An 18,371-nucleotide genomic window follows, 5' to 3' on the forward strand; every position below is an offset into this window, starting at 1 on the left:
CAGTATGACCTAAACATGGTGCATCTCTGGCAAATAATCTATGAAAGAGATTCCTTTGCTAATTGCTGCAGTGCAGTTAGTGGATGTGGTCAGTGTTGAATCATCTCAGTCCAATGATTGTATTGTTGCACCTTGTGATCCATGTGTAAAAGTTGAATCTGATTGTACTTATGTGATGGTGATTTTGAAATATTTTGGAATGTTATTCCAGATATTTTATGAATAAAGTATATTTTTCAAAAAAAAAGAATCATCTCACTCCAACACACTTTTCCCCCATCAGTGAATACTGTTGCCCTTGCATTTTTCTGTCTCGACTATTCATTTAGGATGATTCTGACTCTACAAATGTTGTGTCTTGAATTGAATCATCAGCCTGATGTGCAGACTTTATTTCCCACCCTTGCCCTGCTTCTCCACTCCCCTCTACAAACGTAATCATTAGCATTGTTTTCTTAATGCAGATTATTTAAATAAATATAAATAAGCCCAACACTCCCAAACCTGATACCATCTCCCTAACTGACACCTCTCTCAGACAATTACATTTTTTTGTTCTTTCATTGGGTGTAAGCCTCACTGGCTAAGCCAGCATTTATTGCCCATTTCTGATTGCCCTCGAGAAGCCTTCTTGAACTGCTGCAGTCCATCTAGTGCAGTTACATCCATAGTGCTGTTAGGAAGCGAGTTACACTTTAAACTTAAGCTTTCAACTTGTTCCACCCACACCAGATGGTGGTGCGAGCACAGCACCTACCGCACAGAAGCCGATGGAATGCACGACACGAACACCTTGGAAACGTGAAGGTGGTCGAGTCTGGACGCTCTGACTCTAGGTGACACGCAAGTGAAAACGCTGGAATCAGGATGGAGATGTCGCCAGACGTCCACCAAGTCGAAGGAGGCGACTAGTCCTGTAACTTACTCACACCTAGTGTGAGGTGCTGGGCACCGTGACGGTCCCAGGCCTCGAGGGTGCAGTTGAAATCTCCCGAGGACGATGCACTTGCCCGCGTCGATGGATCCAAGATGAGTGGACACTTCCTCAAAGAAGCTCGTTGCTGCTCCTTTGCTGCTTCGGTTGCAGCCTGAGAGCAGGGAGAGTAAGGTGCTCTGGCTGTGTGCTCCTGACTGCTGCCTTGCTGGATTTCCTATTATTCTGACTGCTTGCCTCCTGAAGCCTTCTGTTTTATTTTCAACAACAACTTCATCATCCTCCATTGCCTGGGGGAGTTGGAGCCTGAAAGGCATTTCTGTAAGGCCAACAGAGGGAAGGAGAGAGAAGGAGAGAGAGGGAGAGGAAGAGCTGCTGCTGCTGTTTGCTGTTGTTTGCTGCTGCTACAGGACAGGGAGGCCAGGAGGCCAGGACTGTCTTTTGAAACATCCTAGGTGGGTGTCTGGAGTTATATTTGTTCAGGTGGAGGCTGTACAAGAACTGTGTTTTGTAGGGGGAGGGCAGAAGACTGCCCTTGAGACTTGAGGGAGAAAGCGGGCGTGTGTGCAACTGTGTGTAAAGTCTTGCCACCACCCCTCCACCCCCCCGATTCCATCACTGTTTACTAGGCCTAAGCCCAGGTAGCTGGTGCTGCCTGGTAAAGAGGGACAGGCCTCACTCCTGTGTGCCAGGCAGTACCGGCTGCCTGGTGAAGACATCGCCCTCCCCCTACCAGAAGATCATCAAGGCCCCCACCCACCGTTCATCTTCCATCAGAAGACACCCACCTATACTTTCCCCTTTCCCTCCTGTGCCTCCCTGTCCTCTACCCCTCTCCCTCCTCTCCTCTCTTCTATTTAACATCTCAGAGGGGGAGATTAATCCACCTTTCTCCCCCTGTCCCTCAGGGAGGAGTTTAAAAAATAAATATTAAAACCAATATTTCTCAGAGTGGGTGTGGCTCAGCCCCTATGGCTACTTTACAATCACCTGTGGCCAGGCCTTCAGAGGCAAATGTGGATGCGGTATTGTCACCGCTGGTGGGGCCCCCTAAAAAAACCTATGCGGGGACAGCTGCTTCTGTGGCTCCTGCTGCTCCCGTGGCCCCATCACCTTTCCGCCTCCTCACCAAGGCCTTGGGGGTGAAGAGCTACACTCACCCCGAGATGACCATTGAGGCCTGCGTAGGTCTATGGCTGGGGTCGTCGGCCTCTCAGCCATTGTCGCCGCCTCAAAGATTTACGGCAAGGCCGTATTTTACCTGAGGCCTGAGCGGGTGGTGCACCTGGCCCTGGAAAAGGGGCTCACAGTGGACAGGACCTTTCTGGCGGTGGACCCTCTTGAGGCTACCACCCAGAGACTCATAATTTCGAGCCCTTAGTTACCAGTGAGCTCCTCCTACCCCACCTCCATCAACAGGGGGAGGTCAGGTCTGGAGTTGCGCCAATCCCGCTCGGCCTCAGGGACATGGTCCTCCACCACGTGTACTCCTTCCGGCGCCAGGTTTTCATCCACTTGGCCCGGGAGGAGTGGCTGGAGGGGGCCTTTTCCATCGATTTCGAGGGGACCGCCTACCAGGTCTTTTGGACTGTGGATGGCATGCGGTGCCATGCTTGTAAGGAGCTGGGGCATGTGTGGAAGAACTGCCCCGCCTCCAAGGTTGCCAACTCCATCCAAGCGGCCACAGCTGGCATCGCCGCTCCTCCCCCCGCCACTACTGTTTCAAGTCCTTATGACTCTTCTTCATACAGACTATAACTCTGTTTTTTCTCTCTCCACAGATGCTGTCAGACCTGCTGAGTTTTTCCAGCAATTTTCTGTTTTTGTTTCAGATTTACAACATCCGCAGTATTTTTCTTTTATCCAGGAAACATTCCACTTGTTCCCTTCATCTCAGTCATTGATATCGACCGTAAAAAAACTGCAGCTTTAGCTGTGGTTCTTGGGGCACCCCACTAGCACCAGCTTGCCAAGCTGAAAATGACTTCTTTATTCTGACTTTGTTTTCTGCCCATGAGCCCATCCTCTCCATGTCAGTGTGGATTGTCACTTAAAGATGGAGAAGAAACACTCCTCCATTTTAAACCCTTTCCCCTGCTTCGAAAATGTCTCAGGCTCTCCTGACATTTGCTGTCAACCTGACTTTATCTCTCTTCCTCACTGCCTCACTGTTACTCTCTGCACTGCTATCTCTCCTGATCCCTCTGTCACTCTGCCTCTCTCCATCTCTCTCTCTTCCTCTCCCTCTCTCTTTTCTATCGCTCTCTTCCACCATGCTGGTTATCATTAGGGCTCTACTTCAGTCACAGAGACTTCAAATATTCTTCATGTGTCTGTTACAGCAGAAAGAGTAACATTTGAGGATATTAGTCTCCATCTCTCTCTCTCTCTCTATTTCCCTCTCTTTTAGCTCTTTCAGGTGTGTTTGATGGGGACAGTGTAGAGGTAGCTTCACACAGTATGTAACGCTGTGTTGTACCTGCCCTGGGAGTGTCTGATGGGGTTAGTGCAGAGGGATATTTGCTCTGTATCTAACCTCGTGCTGTACCTGTCCTGGGTGTGTTTGATGGGGAGAGTGTTGATAGAGGTTTACTCTGTGTTAAAATCATGCTGTACATGCCCTGGGAGGTTTTGATGGAGACAATTTATACTGAAGTTTAATTCGTATCTAACCCTGTGCTTTCCAATAGCGGGTGCAGAAACAGAGAAACCTGTGGTTTCATTTCTGTGTCACTTTCTATATCGTGAAGCTTCCATTTGGAGCTGGAATTCTGTCAGTTGATGAATGTCATCTTGAAAGTTTCGCCCTGAAAAGTGTTAGCAGTTGTATTGTGTAAATGTGTGAAAAGCTGTTTGCATTCATACATTTCTACATTGTGAACGTGAGTTACCTTTGAAGAAACAGGATGTAGGGCAGGGTGTCTGAATGGACAAACAGGTTTTGGTTGATGAATAAGTGAATTTTAATGGTGTCCTTTGCAGAAGCCGTTTACTATAAATGCCCCAAGACAATAGAATGCTTCAGAAATGTCTAAGTGAGGGAGTCCATTTGTGTATGTGTGTGAGAGAGTGAGGGAGTCCCTTTGTGCGTCTGAGGGTGTGAGAGTGAGGGTGCCCCTTTGTGCGTCTGAGGGTGTGAGAGTGAGGGTGCCCCTTTGGATGTGTGTGTGAGAGAGAATCAGGGTGAGTGTGAGTGTGCTGCAGTCTCAGAGGGGGGCAGTACCGTGGGAGCACTGCGGTCTCAGAGGTCATTACTGTGGGAAAGCTAGACTGTTGGAGGATCAGTACTGACTGTGTGTGTGTGTGAGAGAGAGTCTGTGCACCCCTATGTGTATCCCCGATTGTGCGCATGCATCCCAGCGCAGTCAGTAGTGAGGAAGCGCCGCACTGTCGGAAGGCCAGCAGTGAGGGAGTGCCACACTGTCGGAAGGCCAGTAGTGAGGGAGCACTGCAGTCTCAGAGGTCATTACTGCAGGAAAACTAGACTGTCGGAGGATCAGTACCGAGTGTGTGTGTGTGTGTGTGTGAGTACACCTCTGAGTGTATCCCTGTGTGTATGCACATCCCTGCGTGTGTGTGCGCGTGTGTATTTGTGTGTATCCATCCCAGTGTGTGTGTGTGTGTGTATATATCGCTGTGTCTGTGTATCCCTGTGTATTTGTGTGTATATATCCCTGTTTGTGTGCGTATCCCTGCACGTGTTTGTGTATCCCTGTGTGTGCATGTGTGTGTATATCCATGCGTATGTCTGTATCCCTGCATGTGTGTGTTTCCCAGCATGTATGTGTATATTCCTGCGTGTATGTCTGTGTTGACCCTTGCGTGTGTATGTGTATCCCTGTGTGTGTGTGTTTGTATCCATGCATGTGTGTGCATCCCTGTGCGTGTGTTTGTGTATCCCCGTGTATGTGTGTGTGTCCCTGTGTAACCTGTGGACTCCCCAGCACATCTTTGGGGTTCCCCCAGTTACCACACCCCGATGTCTGGATTTTAGGGGCCCATATCTCAGTGAGTTAAACAAATTATGTGATATACATGATGTACTTCGAAGTCCAAGAATCTGTGTGTGATTTGCAAAACCTTTTGATTTTCTTACAAAAAGCATTTCTCCGTGAGTTATGCAATTCTTGTGATCGTCTGCTGTCTTTAGGAAGGTCCCACAAATTTTCGAGTCATTTGTGAGAAGTTTTGATTATCTGGCTTGAATTGCTTATCTCGGTGAGTTAAGCATTTCTTTGTGATGTACCACTGCCTTCATGAAGTACTCTGGAATTCCCACATGGCACAACATGTGCACTTTAGAGACTGGAGCAGCCATTTCATTCATGTTGAACAGGAAGGCTCACCAGTTACTTATCAGCCTTCTGTTGACATCACTTAAATATAAGGAAGCTAGCTGAATGCTTTACTTGTAAATTGTTAATGTGTTTAATTTCCCAGCTGATTGGACTCAATCCCGAACTTTGGAGAAAGGGAAACACACAATCACCAGGTAATCAACTCATAGCTTTCCTGTGATTTTTTAAAAGACCTTTTAAAACTGGGCACCTCTTCCCAATGCACCAGATTCCTTCCCATTTAGTTATAGCTGCCGATTGTCTCCTCTGGTTTGTCTCAGATGTTTTCACTCATAGACTCAGAATGTCTCTAATGTTTCCCCACCACTGACTGGCTGGTCTATCGTTTCTGGGTTTATCTCTCTCTCTTTTTTTAAATAGTGATTTATTGTTTGAAATTCTCCTGTCATCTCAAATATACAAGGAGGTTTGGAAGATTTTCCACTATCTTAATTCCCTCATCAATTTCGGATTCAGTCCATCTGGAGCAGGTGATTTTTGAGAACTGCCACTCTTTTAAGAGCCTGTATTTCATGTAACATTGTAAAATGTTATGAATAATATTTTTGATATACATAAATCCAATGGGTAACCTGTGTTGGAATGATATCAAACTGGCATAATGCTTCAGCAACCAATAAAGCCTCCCTCACAAGTAAGGAAAGGGTGAATATAGTTAAACTGTTGGGGATTTCTCATTCCTTTGTACTAATAGTAACCTGCAATTTTTGCCTGTAAAAATCTATTTCAATGCAGTGGCCACTGAAATATTGAATTGTGACTTAATACACTGATCAGTTAGTTACCAGTAAACCAAATTAAAAGACTGCAGACGGAGGCAGAGATTTCAGAGAAGTTTAATCAATTGAAAGCAGGTTAGTTCAACAGAAAATGTCATCCTTTTCAGAAAGCTAAAGTTGGAGAATTATACTGCTGAGTGGAATAAGAGCTTGTTATATCTATAGTTATTGATAATGGAGAAAATCATGAACATTTCTCATATATGGAGTTGTATATGTAACAGAAAAATATGAATTGTCAGGTGGAAAAGGATAAAACGTGGGACGGGGAACTTGGGATTTGATTAAGATCTAAACCCTCATGATACTGAGCTTGCACTGAAATGTAATTAAGCCCTCCGACTAAATGCATTTGGTTTCATTGTAAGTACTGCTTTACATGACTGGTTGGATAAAGTGTAACAAAAGAATGGGTGATAAGTAAGGAGGTGATGTTTCAGGTACAACTAGGAACTTTGCAAAAAAGGCAAAATAAGGTCAAGGCGGAAGTGGAGATGGTAGAGGTAATGGATGAGGTGAAAATTGATAAGCAGGAGGTGCTGGAAAGGCTGCATATACTCAGTGTGTGCTTACATCCCAGGTTGCTAAAGGAAGTGGGGGTGGAGGGATTACAAGTGCTTTTCATAATCTTCCGATCTTCATTAGATACGGGGGAGGTGCCGGGTGATTGGACAGTGGCAAATGTGACCCCCTTATTCAAGAAAGGATGTAAGGACAGTCCTGTTATTTATGTTGAATGTTTATAAAGCAACAATTTTTGACTCATTTGTGAAAAGTTTTGATTTTCTGGCAACAAATGCTTATCTCAGTGAGGTAAGTATTGATTTGTGACGTTCTACTGTTTTGATGTTGTCTCCAGTTCTGGTCACCATACATTAGGAAGGGTGTGAGTGTCCTTGAATGGGTGCAGAGAAGATTTACCAGAATGGTTCCAGGGATGAGGGATTTTAGCGACAAGCTTAGGGTGGAGAAACTGTGATTATTCTCCTTGGAGCAAAGAAAATTGAGGGGAGATTCAAAAGAATGGTACAAAATTATGACTTGTAAGACAGTGTAAGAAAAGGTGTGTCCATTAACTAATGGCACAAGGACTAAGGGACACAGGTGCAAGAGATGCTGAGGAGGTGGGAGGAAGAGAACTGCATATTTTGGACACTGATGCAGTTTAACCCTTAGAAAATCTTGTTTCGGGAAATGAACATTGTATAAGTTTTATTTCTGAAATACACTGGGATACACTTGAAAATATAGTGACAAGTAATTATCAGACAATGTCCAGTGGAAAGACAAGCTTTAACATTCAGATATCCTGTATCATTCTATATAATAGGTTGTAACATTCCCTCATATACACCCAATACCAAATGCTGAAAGTGTTGGCTGTAAAATTCTGCAGATGTATTTAACTACTGCTTTAATGACAATCCAAAAATGTTTGATTCCTTTGCGAAAAGTTTTGATTTTCAGGCAAAAACTGCTTCTCTCAATGAGTTAAGCAGAGCCAATCATTGACTTTGTTCCCTGCCAACATGTCAAAGATGTTGATCGGATTTTTGTGGTGACCTCCCGGGTTCGTAATGTTACTCCAAATATATCTTCATGGTAGCGATTTTCATCCTACAGGGAATGTACAAAATACCAGATCACTAACACTAATAAGGACTGTGACAGGTGCATTGTGAATGGAAAGGACAAAAACACAGTAGAACGGAAGGAAAGAGTAGATAGATCCAGACAATAAACATCAAGACCTCTTCTCCCACAGCACATGTGCGTTCCTCCCTATTATTGACTCCACCCACCCACTTAACCTTGAGAAAAAAGCTCTATTCAAATTTTCACCAATCATTGAATAGAATACAGAAAAAACAGCAGAATACTTCTCCACCTCCATAGAAGAACACAAGAAATAGGAAGAAGAGGAGACTATATGGCACCTTGGCTCTGCCATTTACTGTAATCATACTTCGACTTCTACATTAACTCTAACTTCCTGGTGTTTATAGGCACTCTGCCTCCTATTTTGCAAAGACTCAGGTTCCACTACTCCTGATACCAAACAGCCTCTTCCTATCCATGGATCCTGAGTGGGGAAGTTATTGGAAACCATTATCAGAGACAAAATAAGTTTTCATTTGGAAAGGTATGGGTTAATCAAAGATCAAAGAAAACAATTTGTGAAGGAAAAGTTGTGTCTGACTAACATTGTTGAATTCATTGCTGAAATTTTGTGAAATGGCCCTTTTGGAATGCAGTCAACAAAATGTCCCACCAGAAGCTTAGCAAGAAGATGGAAAGCAATGGAATTCAGAGAAAAGTCAGGGGATCCATAAGGAATTGGCTTGTTAACAGGAAGCTAAGGTTGCTGCCAGACAGATGTTTGTAGCCGTGTTCCCCCAAGGATCAGTGTTGAGTCCATTAGCCTTTGTGATTATTATAAATGAACTAGAGTTTGGTGTTATGAGCAGCAGTATAAAGCTTGCAGATAAAACTAAACTCAGTAAAATGGCAGATAATGATGAGGATAGTTTATAGGCTTCAGGGTGGTGGAATGGATAGAAGAATGACAGGTGAAGTTTACTGTGGAGAAGTGGGAAATGTGATTTGGGAAGATTAATATGGAAAGACAGAACACTCTAAACGAATTGTTTGAAAAGTGTAGATGAGCACAGACATCTTGGTGTCCATCTATACAAATCATTAAAGGTGATAGGACAAGTTGATAAGATGGGAATAAAAAGGATATGGATCACTTCCAGTTTATGGGCAGAATATAAAAGCAAATAGATTATGTTAGAGCTTTATAAATCACCAGTTAGACCTCAGCTGGAATATTGTGGACAGTCCTGGGCAGCACACTTCAGGAAAAATGTAAGGAGCTTAGAAAGGTTACAGAAGAGTTTTACCCAGATGTTAGCAGGCCTGAGAGATTGCAGTTATGAGGAGAGGTTAGGAATGTTCTCTTTGGAACAGGGAAGGTTAAGAGGTGACCGACTCGAGGTTTTGAAAATAGTGAGAGTTTTGACAGATTAGACAGAGAGAAACTCTGGTGAGTGGCTCAGTAACCAGAGGTCATCATTTCAAAGTTGGTGACAAAAACCCAGAGGAGAGATGAGGGGAATTATTTTTCACTCAGAGTTGTCAGGATCTGGGAGATACCAGAAGCTGATTCCATCAATAATTTTAGACAGAATTAAGAAGACTAAGGACAATATGTTATTAAGCATGGCTGCTGTTTTAAAGGGCCAGCACAGGCATGAGGACAGAATGGCCTCTGTCTGTGTGGCATGATTCTATCTTCTATGATTAATCTTGCTGCCCAGTAAATATTTCTGTGGCTGCTCTTCTAAGAAGGCAGCACAAAGCACCTCATTCGATTCTGATCCACATTCACCAGTTAGTGACACAAAACCTCCTTTCAATCTCAAATCACACTTGAAGATTGTTAGTTTGAAACTGGTCACCTGTTTATAGTCTGATCAAATCAGTTTGCCTCTCATCATTCTCTACAGCACTTTAATATTGCCACTTGATAAGTTGACAGATAAGCAGCTCTCTTACCTTCAGCTTTGCAATATAAGTTGCTGCATCATTTAAACTCATATCTCCCTGGGCAGCAATAATTTCTTGGACAGTTTTTGCAACCTCTTGAGCCATCGTAACATCACCACAAACATACAGGTGTCCCTTCATTGAATTCAAGATGTGGAACAACTCAACAGGTAGCTGAGTTTGAATGATATCCTGTACATACACCTAGGGGATGAAAACAACAAGTAGAATAAATCAACCAAAAAATTAGACAGGCGAAGTGTTCGTCTCTGAAACCCTGTGTCAGAATCTCTCCCTTTCTCTATCACATGACTCCAGACCCCAAGAAGTCCTATGGCATCAGGTCAAACATGGGCAAGGAAACCTCCTGCTGATCACCACGTACCGTCCTCCCTCAGCTGATGAATCAGTGTTCCTCTATGTTGAGCACCACTTGGAGGAAGAGGGTGGCAAGGGCGCAGAATGTACTCTGGGTGGGGGACTTCAATGTCCATCATCAAGAGTGGCTCAGTAGCACCACTACTAACCAAGCTGGCCGAGTCCTAAAGGACATAGCTGCTAGACTGGGTCTGCAGCAGGTGGTGACGGAACCAACAAGAGGGAAAAACATACTTGACCTCATCCTCACCAACCTGCCTGCTGCAGATACATCTGTCCACGACAGTATCGGTAGGAGTGACCACCGCACAGTCCATGTGGAGATGAAGTCCTATCTTTACATAGAGGATACCCTCCTTCATGTTGTGTGGTACTACCACGGTGCTAAATGGGAAAGATTTCAGACAGATCTAGCAACTCAAGACTGGGCATCCATGAGGCACTGTGGGCCATCAGCAGCAGCAGTATTGTACTCAGACACAATCTGTAACCTCATGGCCCAACATATCTCTGATTCTACCATTACCACCAAGCCAGGGGATCAATCCTGGTTCAATGAAGAGTGCAGGAGGGCATGCCAGGACTAGCACCAGGCATACCAAAAAATGAGGTGTCAACCTGGTGAAGCTATAACACAGGACTACTTGTGTGCCAAACAGCATAAGCAGCAAGTGATAGACAGAGCTAAGCAATCCCACAACCAACGGATCAGATCTAAGTTCCGCAGTCCTGCCGAATCCAGTCATGAATGGTGGTGGACAACTAAACAACTCAATGGGGGAGGAGGCTCCACAAATATCCCCATCCTCAATCATGGGAGAGCCCAGCACATCTTCAGCCAGAATTGCTGAGTGGATGATCCATCTCGGCCTCCTCCAGAGGTCCCCAGCATCACAGATTCCAGTTTTCAGCTAATTCAATTCACTCCACATAACGTCAAGAAATGACTGAAGGCACTGGATACTGCAGAGGTAATGGACTCTGAAAATATTCTGTCAATAGTACTGAAGACTTGTGCTCCAGAACTTGCCGCACTCCTAGCCAAGCTGTTCCAGTGCAGCTACAACACTGGCATCTAACCGGCTTTGTGGAAAATTGCCCAGGTGTGTCCTGTACACAAAAAGCAGGACAAATCCAACCCATCCAATTACCACCCATCAGTCTTCTCTCGAACATCAGTAAAATGATGGAAGGGGTTATCAGCAATGCGGTGAAGCAGCACTTTGGGTTCTGCTAGGGCTACTCAGCTCCTGACTTCATTACAGCCTTAGTTCAAACATGGACAAAAGAGCTGAACTCCCGAGGTGAGGTGAGACCGTCTGTCCTTGACATCAAGGCAGCATTTGACCGAGTGTGGCATCAAGGAGCCCTAGCAAAACTGGAGTCAATGGGAATCAGGGGGAAAACTCTCTGCTGGTTGGAGTCATACTGAGCACAAAGGAAAATAGTTGTGGTTCTTGGGGGTCAGTCATCTCAGCTCCAGGACATCACTGCAGGAGTTCCTCAGGGTAGTGTCCTCAACCTAACCATGTTGCTTCATCAATGACCTTCCTTCCATTACAAGGTCAGAAGTGAGGGTGTTCACTGATGATTGCACAATGTTCAGCACCATTCGCGATTCCTCAGAGACTGAAGCAGTTCATGTCCAAATGCAGCAAGACCTGGACAATATCCAGGCTTGGGCTGATAAGTGGCAAGTAACATTCACGCCACACAAGTGTCAGGCAATGACCATTTCAAACAAGAGAGAATCTAACCATCGCCCTTTGATGTTCAATGGCATTACCATCACTGAATCCCCCAATATCAACATCCAGGGGGTTACCATTGACCATAAACTGAACTGGACAAGCCATATAAATACTGTGGCTACAAGAGCAGGTCAGAGGCTAGGAATGCTGTGATGAGTAACTCACCCTCTGACTCCCCAAAGCCTGTCCAACAAGGCACAAGTCAGGAGTGTGATGGAATACTCTCCATTTGCCTGGATGAGTGCAGCTCCCACAACACTGAAGAAGCTTGACATCGTCCAGGACAAAGCAGCCCGCTTGATTGGCACCCCATCCACAAACGTTCACTCTCTCCACCACCGAAGCGCAGTTGCAGCAGTGTGTACCATCTACAAGATGCACTGCAGGAACTCACCAAGGCTCCTTCAACAGCACCTTCCAAACTCATGAACACTACTATCTAGAAGGACAAGGGCAGCAGATAGATGAGATCACCACGACCTGGAAGTTCCCCTCCAAGTCACTCACCATCCTGACTTGGAAATATATGGGCTGTTCCTTCACTGTTGCTGGATCAAAATCCTGGAACTCCCTCCCTAACAGCACTGTGGGTGTACCTACATCACATGGACTGTCACGGTTCAAGAAGGCAGCTCAACACCACCTTCTCAAGGGCAACTAGGGATGGGCGATAAATGCCAGCGAAGCCCACTTCCCATGAATGAATATTAAAATAAACAAGCTCTGTCTCTCTGTCTCTCTCTTTCTCTGTGTATCTCTCTCTGTCTCTCTCTCTCTCTCTATCACATGCTCTGTCCCAGTCTCTCCCTCTCTCTCTCTATCACACTCTCTGTCCTCCTCTCTTCCTCTCTCTCTATCACACTCTCTGGCTCACTCTCTCTCTCTCTATCACATGCTCTCTCTTTGTCTCTCTCTATCACGTGCTCTGTCCCACTTTCTTTTTCTATCACACATTCTGTCCCTCTCTCTCTATCACATGCTCTGTCCCACTCTCCCCCTCTCTCTAACACATGCTCTGTCTCTATCTCCTCCCTCTCTCTCTCTCCATCTCTATCACACACTCTGTCCCCCTCTCTTTCACAAGTTCTGTTCCACTCTCCTGCTGTTATCACTCCCACTCTCTATCTGACTCCCTGTTTACCTTCTTCCAACCTGGATCTCTTGAATATGCAGTGTAAATTTCTTTGAAAACTCCTTTCTCCTTCGCCTCCATCACTTCCTCTTTGTAAAGATGATCCATTTGAGAGTGACGGCATCCAAAGATCAGCATCATTGCACATGGCTTCCATCCTGCTTTCATAGAGGAATGGGTCAAAGAACAATAGTGAGAGGGGTCACAGAGAGAGGGAGAGAGGGATCAGAGAGAGGGGGAGGGATCGAAAAGGAGGGATCAGAGAGAGAGAGAGGGATCAGAGAGAGAGAGGAAGAGCGTGAAAGGGATCAGAGAGTGAGGGAGAGAGAGAGACAAAGAGAGATAGAGGGATCAGAGAGAGGCATCAAGGGGAGAGAGAGTGGGGGACGGAAGAAAGTTAGTGTTGTGCATGAGAGAGTGTGCAGCATTCATAGGGAGAGAGAATGTGTATGATAGTGTGTGGCGGGGGAGAGAGGGAAAACAGAAAGGGTGAATGAGTGAGCATGGAGGTCAGAGAGAGAGTGCATGTGCAGGTAGATTTCAGAGAGAAAGTGAAGGGGGCTGAGAGAGGAGGAACAAACGGTATGTGTGGAAAGAAGAGAGAGGGGGAGAGGGAACTGAGGTTAAGGGAAATGAGGGAGAGTTCAGAGATCGAAGGATAGTCGAGGGTTTGGGAGAGACTGAGGGAGAGGGGGTATGAGGGATAGCGACGGTGACCTGAGAGGGAGCATGCCTCTCAGTGGTTTGGTGAGATGGTATGCACAAACCTTGGTTTTCAATCTCATACAATCTCTGTTGCCAGAAACTTCTATAAGGAGCAATCCCAGTCCCAGGGCCCACAAGCATACACGGGACAGAAATATCAGATGGCAGGTGGAACAGTGGAGCTCTAGAAACAAGACAGAGTCACATGTATAAATGTAGGTGTAGCAGTTCAGAGTGGCAGCTGTGACCACCTCTCCCTCCACAATGACACCAGAGTGTCAATGTTCCAGCTTCAAGTGTAAGGGGTGGGGAATGGGCAGGGATGTTATATGTTCTGTTCTGTTTGAACTCCTACCTTCTGATGAAACATGGAACAGTGTCACCAGGACTGATGCGATTCAGCCAGGAGGAGCACACTCCATGTCGCAATGGACCCTGGTCACCTGAAAAGATTTCAAAAAAATATAGTTAACACATGTGGGCCTGTACCCTGGAGAGAGTCAGTGCTTGGAAGTATTGTGAACTGTGAGGAGGATAGTGTAGGTGCAATTACATTACACAGTCTATAGGCCACCACTTTCAGCAACTGACAGTTTAACTGAACCGTACGGTTGCTGAGAGCAGGAAAAGACCTTCAGGCAGCTTCATGACCGACTCGCTTTAAAAATAAATAAGAACCGTCAGTTTCACTGCTGTGACCACATTTCAACAGGAAGTCATTGGCTCCAAAGTGCTTTGGGATGTCCTGTGGCTGTGAAGACTACTTGAAATGCACAAGGTCTTTTCCATTCTGTAGAAGTAGAAGTCCGCCAGACTTTCTCCTGTCTGGGTACATGATATCATTCAATGCAATTATTTCATACAAGGGTATAATTGGATTCTATTTTATTCGTAATCTCAGGGTAGAAAGATCAAATTAATCCCGAGTAACAAAGTGGAATGATTGAACAACGTGGGTCTTCATTGTCAGTGAGAAGCGTTGGAGTCCTCAGGTGAGTCTGTGCAACACAACTTTTAACAGGCCAGAGGACAAAGACTGAATGGTTTAAAATTGTAGCTGTGTTTTCTTGATCAGCAAGTCTGATGACTCTACTGATTGCTGCTTCTCACTGCACTATTACAGAATTTGACAGTGCAGAAGGAGGCCATTCGGCCCATTGTGTTTCCACCAGCTCTCCAAATCAGCAATTCACCTAGTGCCATTCCCCTGCCTTCTCACCATAGCCCTACACATTGAAAGATGAGCTGGGCTAGATGGCCTTTGTCATTCATCATTATTTTGTGAACAGAAGGTGGAATCATGGCTGGAGTTCTGTTTATTTTGTTGCTAATGGAGGTTTGCAGTGAGTGGAATTTGTGGGGTGAAACTGCCAGGAGTGTGTAATGGGCTCACAGTGAATTAGTAACCTGTCTTACAATGCACATGATTCTCAAGAGTCTTTCTATTGATTTCAATCTTGTCCTTTTGTCCACATACATAAAATACCACTCTATCTTGGTGCTTTTCTGAGATTTTTCAGGTATTGAAATATTGTGATAATGTTGTGTTGCATAGTAGATATTGAAAATATATATGTGAGTGGCTGATGAGTCTTTTTAAGTGGCAGTTTATCCTATGTCTCAGAATTGATTCCAATAATTTGCCCACCACTGAAATCAGTCTGACGGGCCTATAATTTTCTGGCCTATCCCTTGCACCCTTTTTAAATAATGCTACAACACTCGCAGACCTCCAATCCTCTGGGACCTCGCTTGTATCTAGTGAGCATTGGAAAATGTTCCTCAGAGCATCCACTATTTCCTCCCTGGCTTCCTTCAACAGCCTGGGATACAATCCATCTGGCCCTGGTGATTTATCCAGCTTCAAGGATGCCAGTCCCTCCAGTACTTCTTCTCTCCTTATGCTTATTATATCTAATATTTCACTCCTCTTTAACTAGAATGTCTGCATCATCCCTCTCCTTAGTGAAGACAGAGACAAAGTACTCATTAAGAGCCCTGCCCACATCTTCTGCATCAACCCACAAGTCACCATGCACATCTCTGATAGGCCCTACCCTTGCCTTAGTTATTCTCTTGCTCTTAATGTGCTGGTAAAAAATCTTAAGATTTTCTTTGATTTTACCTGCCAATATGTTTTCGTATCCTCTCTTTGCTTTCTTAGTTTCCTTTTTTACTTCACCCCTGTATTTTCTATACTCCTCTAGGCTTTCTACAGTCATAAGCTTTCATTTTCTGCTTTATCTTGGCCTGGATGCTTCTAGATAACCAGGGGGCTCTAGATTTGGCAGTGCCACTCTTTTTCTTTGTGGGGGCATGTCTACACCGTGCCTGGAGAATCTCATCTATGAATGCCTTCCATTGATTTGACAGTTTTCCCTTCTAATAGCTGTATCCAGCCCACTCTCACCAGTTCACCTCCCAGCTTTGTAAAATTTGTCTTCCCCCAATTTAGAACTTTTACTCCTGCTCTCAAGCCCACATGTCCGTCCTTGGCCTGCTGCAATGTTCCAGTGAAGCTCAACGCAAACTGGAGGAACAGCACCTCATCTTCCGACTAGGCACTTTACAGCCTTCTGGACTGAATATTGAGTTCAACAACTTTAGATCAGGAACTCTCTCCTCCAACCCACCCCCTTTCCAATCCCCCTTTTTTCTAATAATTATTATATATTTTATATATCTATATTTTTCTTTTCCCACCTATTCTATTATTCTTTTAACATTGTATTTCCATCCATTGTTTTATCTCCACCTTCTGGCCTATTTCGATCCCTTCCCCCCACCCCACCCCCACTAGGGCTATCTGTCACTTGCTCGTCCTGCTTTCCACCCTTAATGTCACCATTAGCACATCCTTTAGCTAATATCACCACCGTCAACACCCTTTTTTCTAAGACATCTTTGGCAATCTCTCTTTTGCCTCCACCTATCACTGGCCCTCTATCCAGCTCCACCTGTCCCAACCCACTCAACCAGTTTATATTTCACTGCATTTCTATTTTACTTTAGTTCTGACGAAGACTCAGACAGACTCGAAATGTTAACTGTATTCCTCTCCGCAGATTCTGTCAGACCTGCTGAGTTTTTCCAGCAATTTTTTTTTGTTTCAGAACTTTTACTCCTGTTCTATCTTTGTCCTTTTCCATAATGGTGCTAAATCTAACTGTATTATAGTCACTGTCTCTAGAATGGCCCCCACTGATACTTCATCCACTTTCTCAGCTTCAATTCCTAATACTAAATCTCGAATTGTGCCCCCTCTCGTTGGGTTTGTTACGTGCTGGCTAAAAAAGTTCTCTTGAATGCAGTTCAAGAACTTTGCACCCACTTTGCCCTTCACACTGTTCGTATCCCAATTGACATTAGGGTAGTTGAAGTTCCCAACGATTATTGCCCCATTGTTTTTACACTTGGAAATCTGTCTATACATTTGCTCTTCTAACTCCCTTCCACTATTTGGGGGTCTGTAGTACACTCCTGGCTGTGTGGCTGTCCCTTTTTTTTATTTCTGAGCTAAACCCATATGGCCTCATTTGATGCTTCATTTAGTACATCCCTCCTCACAGCTGTAATTGATTCTTTAACCAATAATACTGCACCCCATCTTTTTTCATCCCCCTCCTTATCCTGCCTGAAAACTCTATATCCAGGGATGCTGAGCTGCTATTTTTGCCCCTCCTTAAGCCAAGTTTCCATTATAGCGATGATGTTACGCTGCCATGTGTATATCTTCGCCCTCAGCTCGTTGGCTTTTATTATGCTCCTTACATTTACTTATATACCTTTTAATATGCAAAATTCCTGTGCTGTACACCTTTTAACCTGTGCTGATTCCGTCTTTCAGAGTCACTCACTAATTCTCCATCTCCCGTTCCCTGCTCTCAATTTGCCCTCAGGTTCCCAACCCCCTGCCAAGCTAGTTTAAACCACCTCCCCCCCCACCCTAACAGCAGGAGTAAATCTCCCTGCGAGGGTATTTGTCTCAGTCCTCTTCAGGTATAGATTGTCCTTCTTGTACAGGTCCCACCTTCCCCAGAACCGGTCCCAATGCTTCAGAAATCTGATGCCCTCCCTCCTACACCAGCTTTCCAGCCATGTGTTCAATCGCTCAATTCTCCTTATTCTATACTCGCTTGTATGTGGGATTGGGAGTAATCCTGAGATTACTGCTTTAGAGATCCTGCTTTTCAATCTCTTTCCTAGCTCCCTAAAGTTTGCTTTCAGGACCTCATCCCCTTTCCTAAGTCATTGATACCAATGTGGACCACGACCATGATCATCCTCCCCCAGAAGAATGTCCTGCAGTCGCTCCGTGACATCCTTGATCCTGGGAGACAACAAACCATCCTGGAGTCATTTCAACGGCCACAGAAATACCTGTCTGTTCCACTGAGTAACAAACCCCTTATTGCTACTGCTCTTCCCCTCGTCTTTCTCCCCTCCTGTACAGCAGAACCACCTGTGATGCCACAAACTTGGCTCTGACTGTGCTCCTCCGCAGAACCAATGCCCTCACAAGTATCCAAATTGGAAAACTGTTTCATGAGCGGGATTCCAGGGGGCCCCTGCACTACCTGCCTAGTTGTCTTGGACTGTCTAACAGTTAGCCATTCCCGTTCTGCCTCCAGCTCCTATGCTGTGCTGTGACCAGCTCTCTGAACGTGCTGTCCATGTAGCTCTCAGCCTCGCGGACGCGCCACAGTGACTCCAGCCACCACTTGGGTTCCAAAACCTGGAGCTCAACGTTCTGCAGCTGGGACGATTCAGTCCTCGTGGGGA

At 45.1% G+C, this 18,371-nt stretch overlaps 1 protein-coding gene across 1 annotated transcript in view; it reads right to left on the bottom strand.

The window, feature by feature from the left end:
• Positions 1-6,112: 6,112 nt before the first annotated feature.
• LOC144672961 (nitric oxide synthase 1-like) overlaps positions 6,113-18,371 on the bottom strand; it is a gene marked incomplete at its 5' end in the record, with an annotated part of 263,568 nt that continues 251,309 nt past the window's right edge. The window contains 5 exons of the mRNA XM_078534965.1: positions 6,113-7,688; positions 9,633-9,827; positions 12,894-13,042; positions 13,652-13,773; positions 13,945-14,032. Of these exons, the coding sequence (XP_078391091.1) occupies positions 7,563-7,688; positions 9,633-9,827; positions 12,894-13,042; positions 13,652-13,773; positions 13,945-14,032 (680 nt within the window). The remainder of the gene's footprint in view (positions 7,689-9,632; positions 9,828-12,893; positions 13,043-13,651; positions 13,774-13,944; positions 14,033-18,371) is intronic.

Source organism: Cetorhinus maximus, unplaced genomic scaffold, assembly GCF_964194155.1.
Source record: "Cetorhinus maximus unplaced genomic scaffold, sCetMax3.hap1.1 HAP1_SCAFFOLD_168, whole genome shotgun sequence".
Taxonomy (NCBI): Eukaryota; Metazoa; Chordata; class Chondrichthyes; order Lamniformes; family Cetorhinidae; genus Cetorhinus; species Cetorhinus maximus.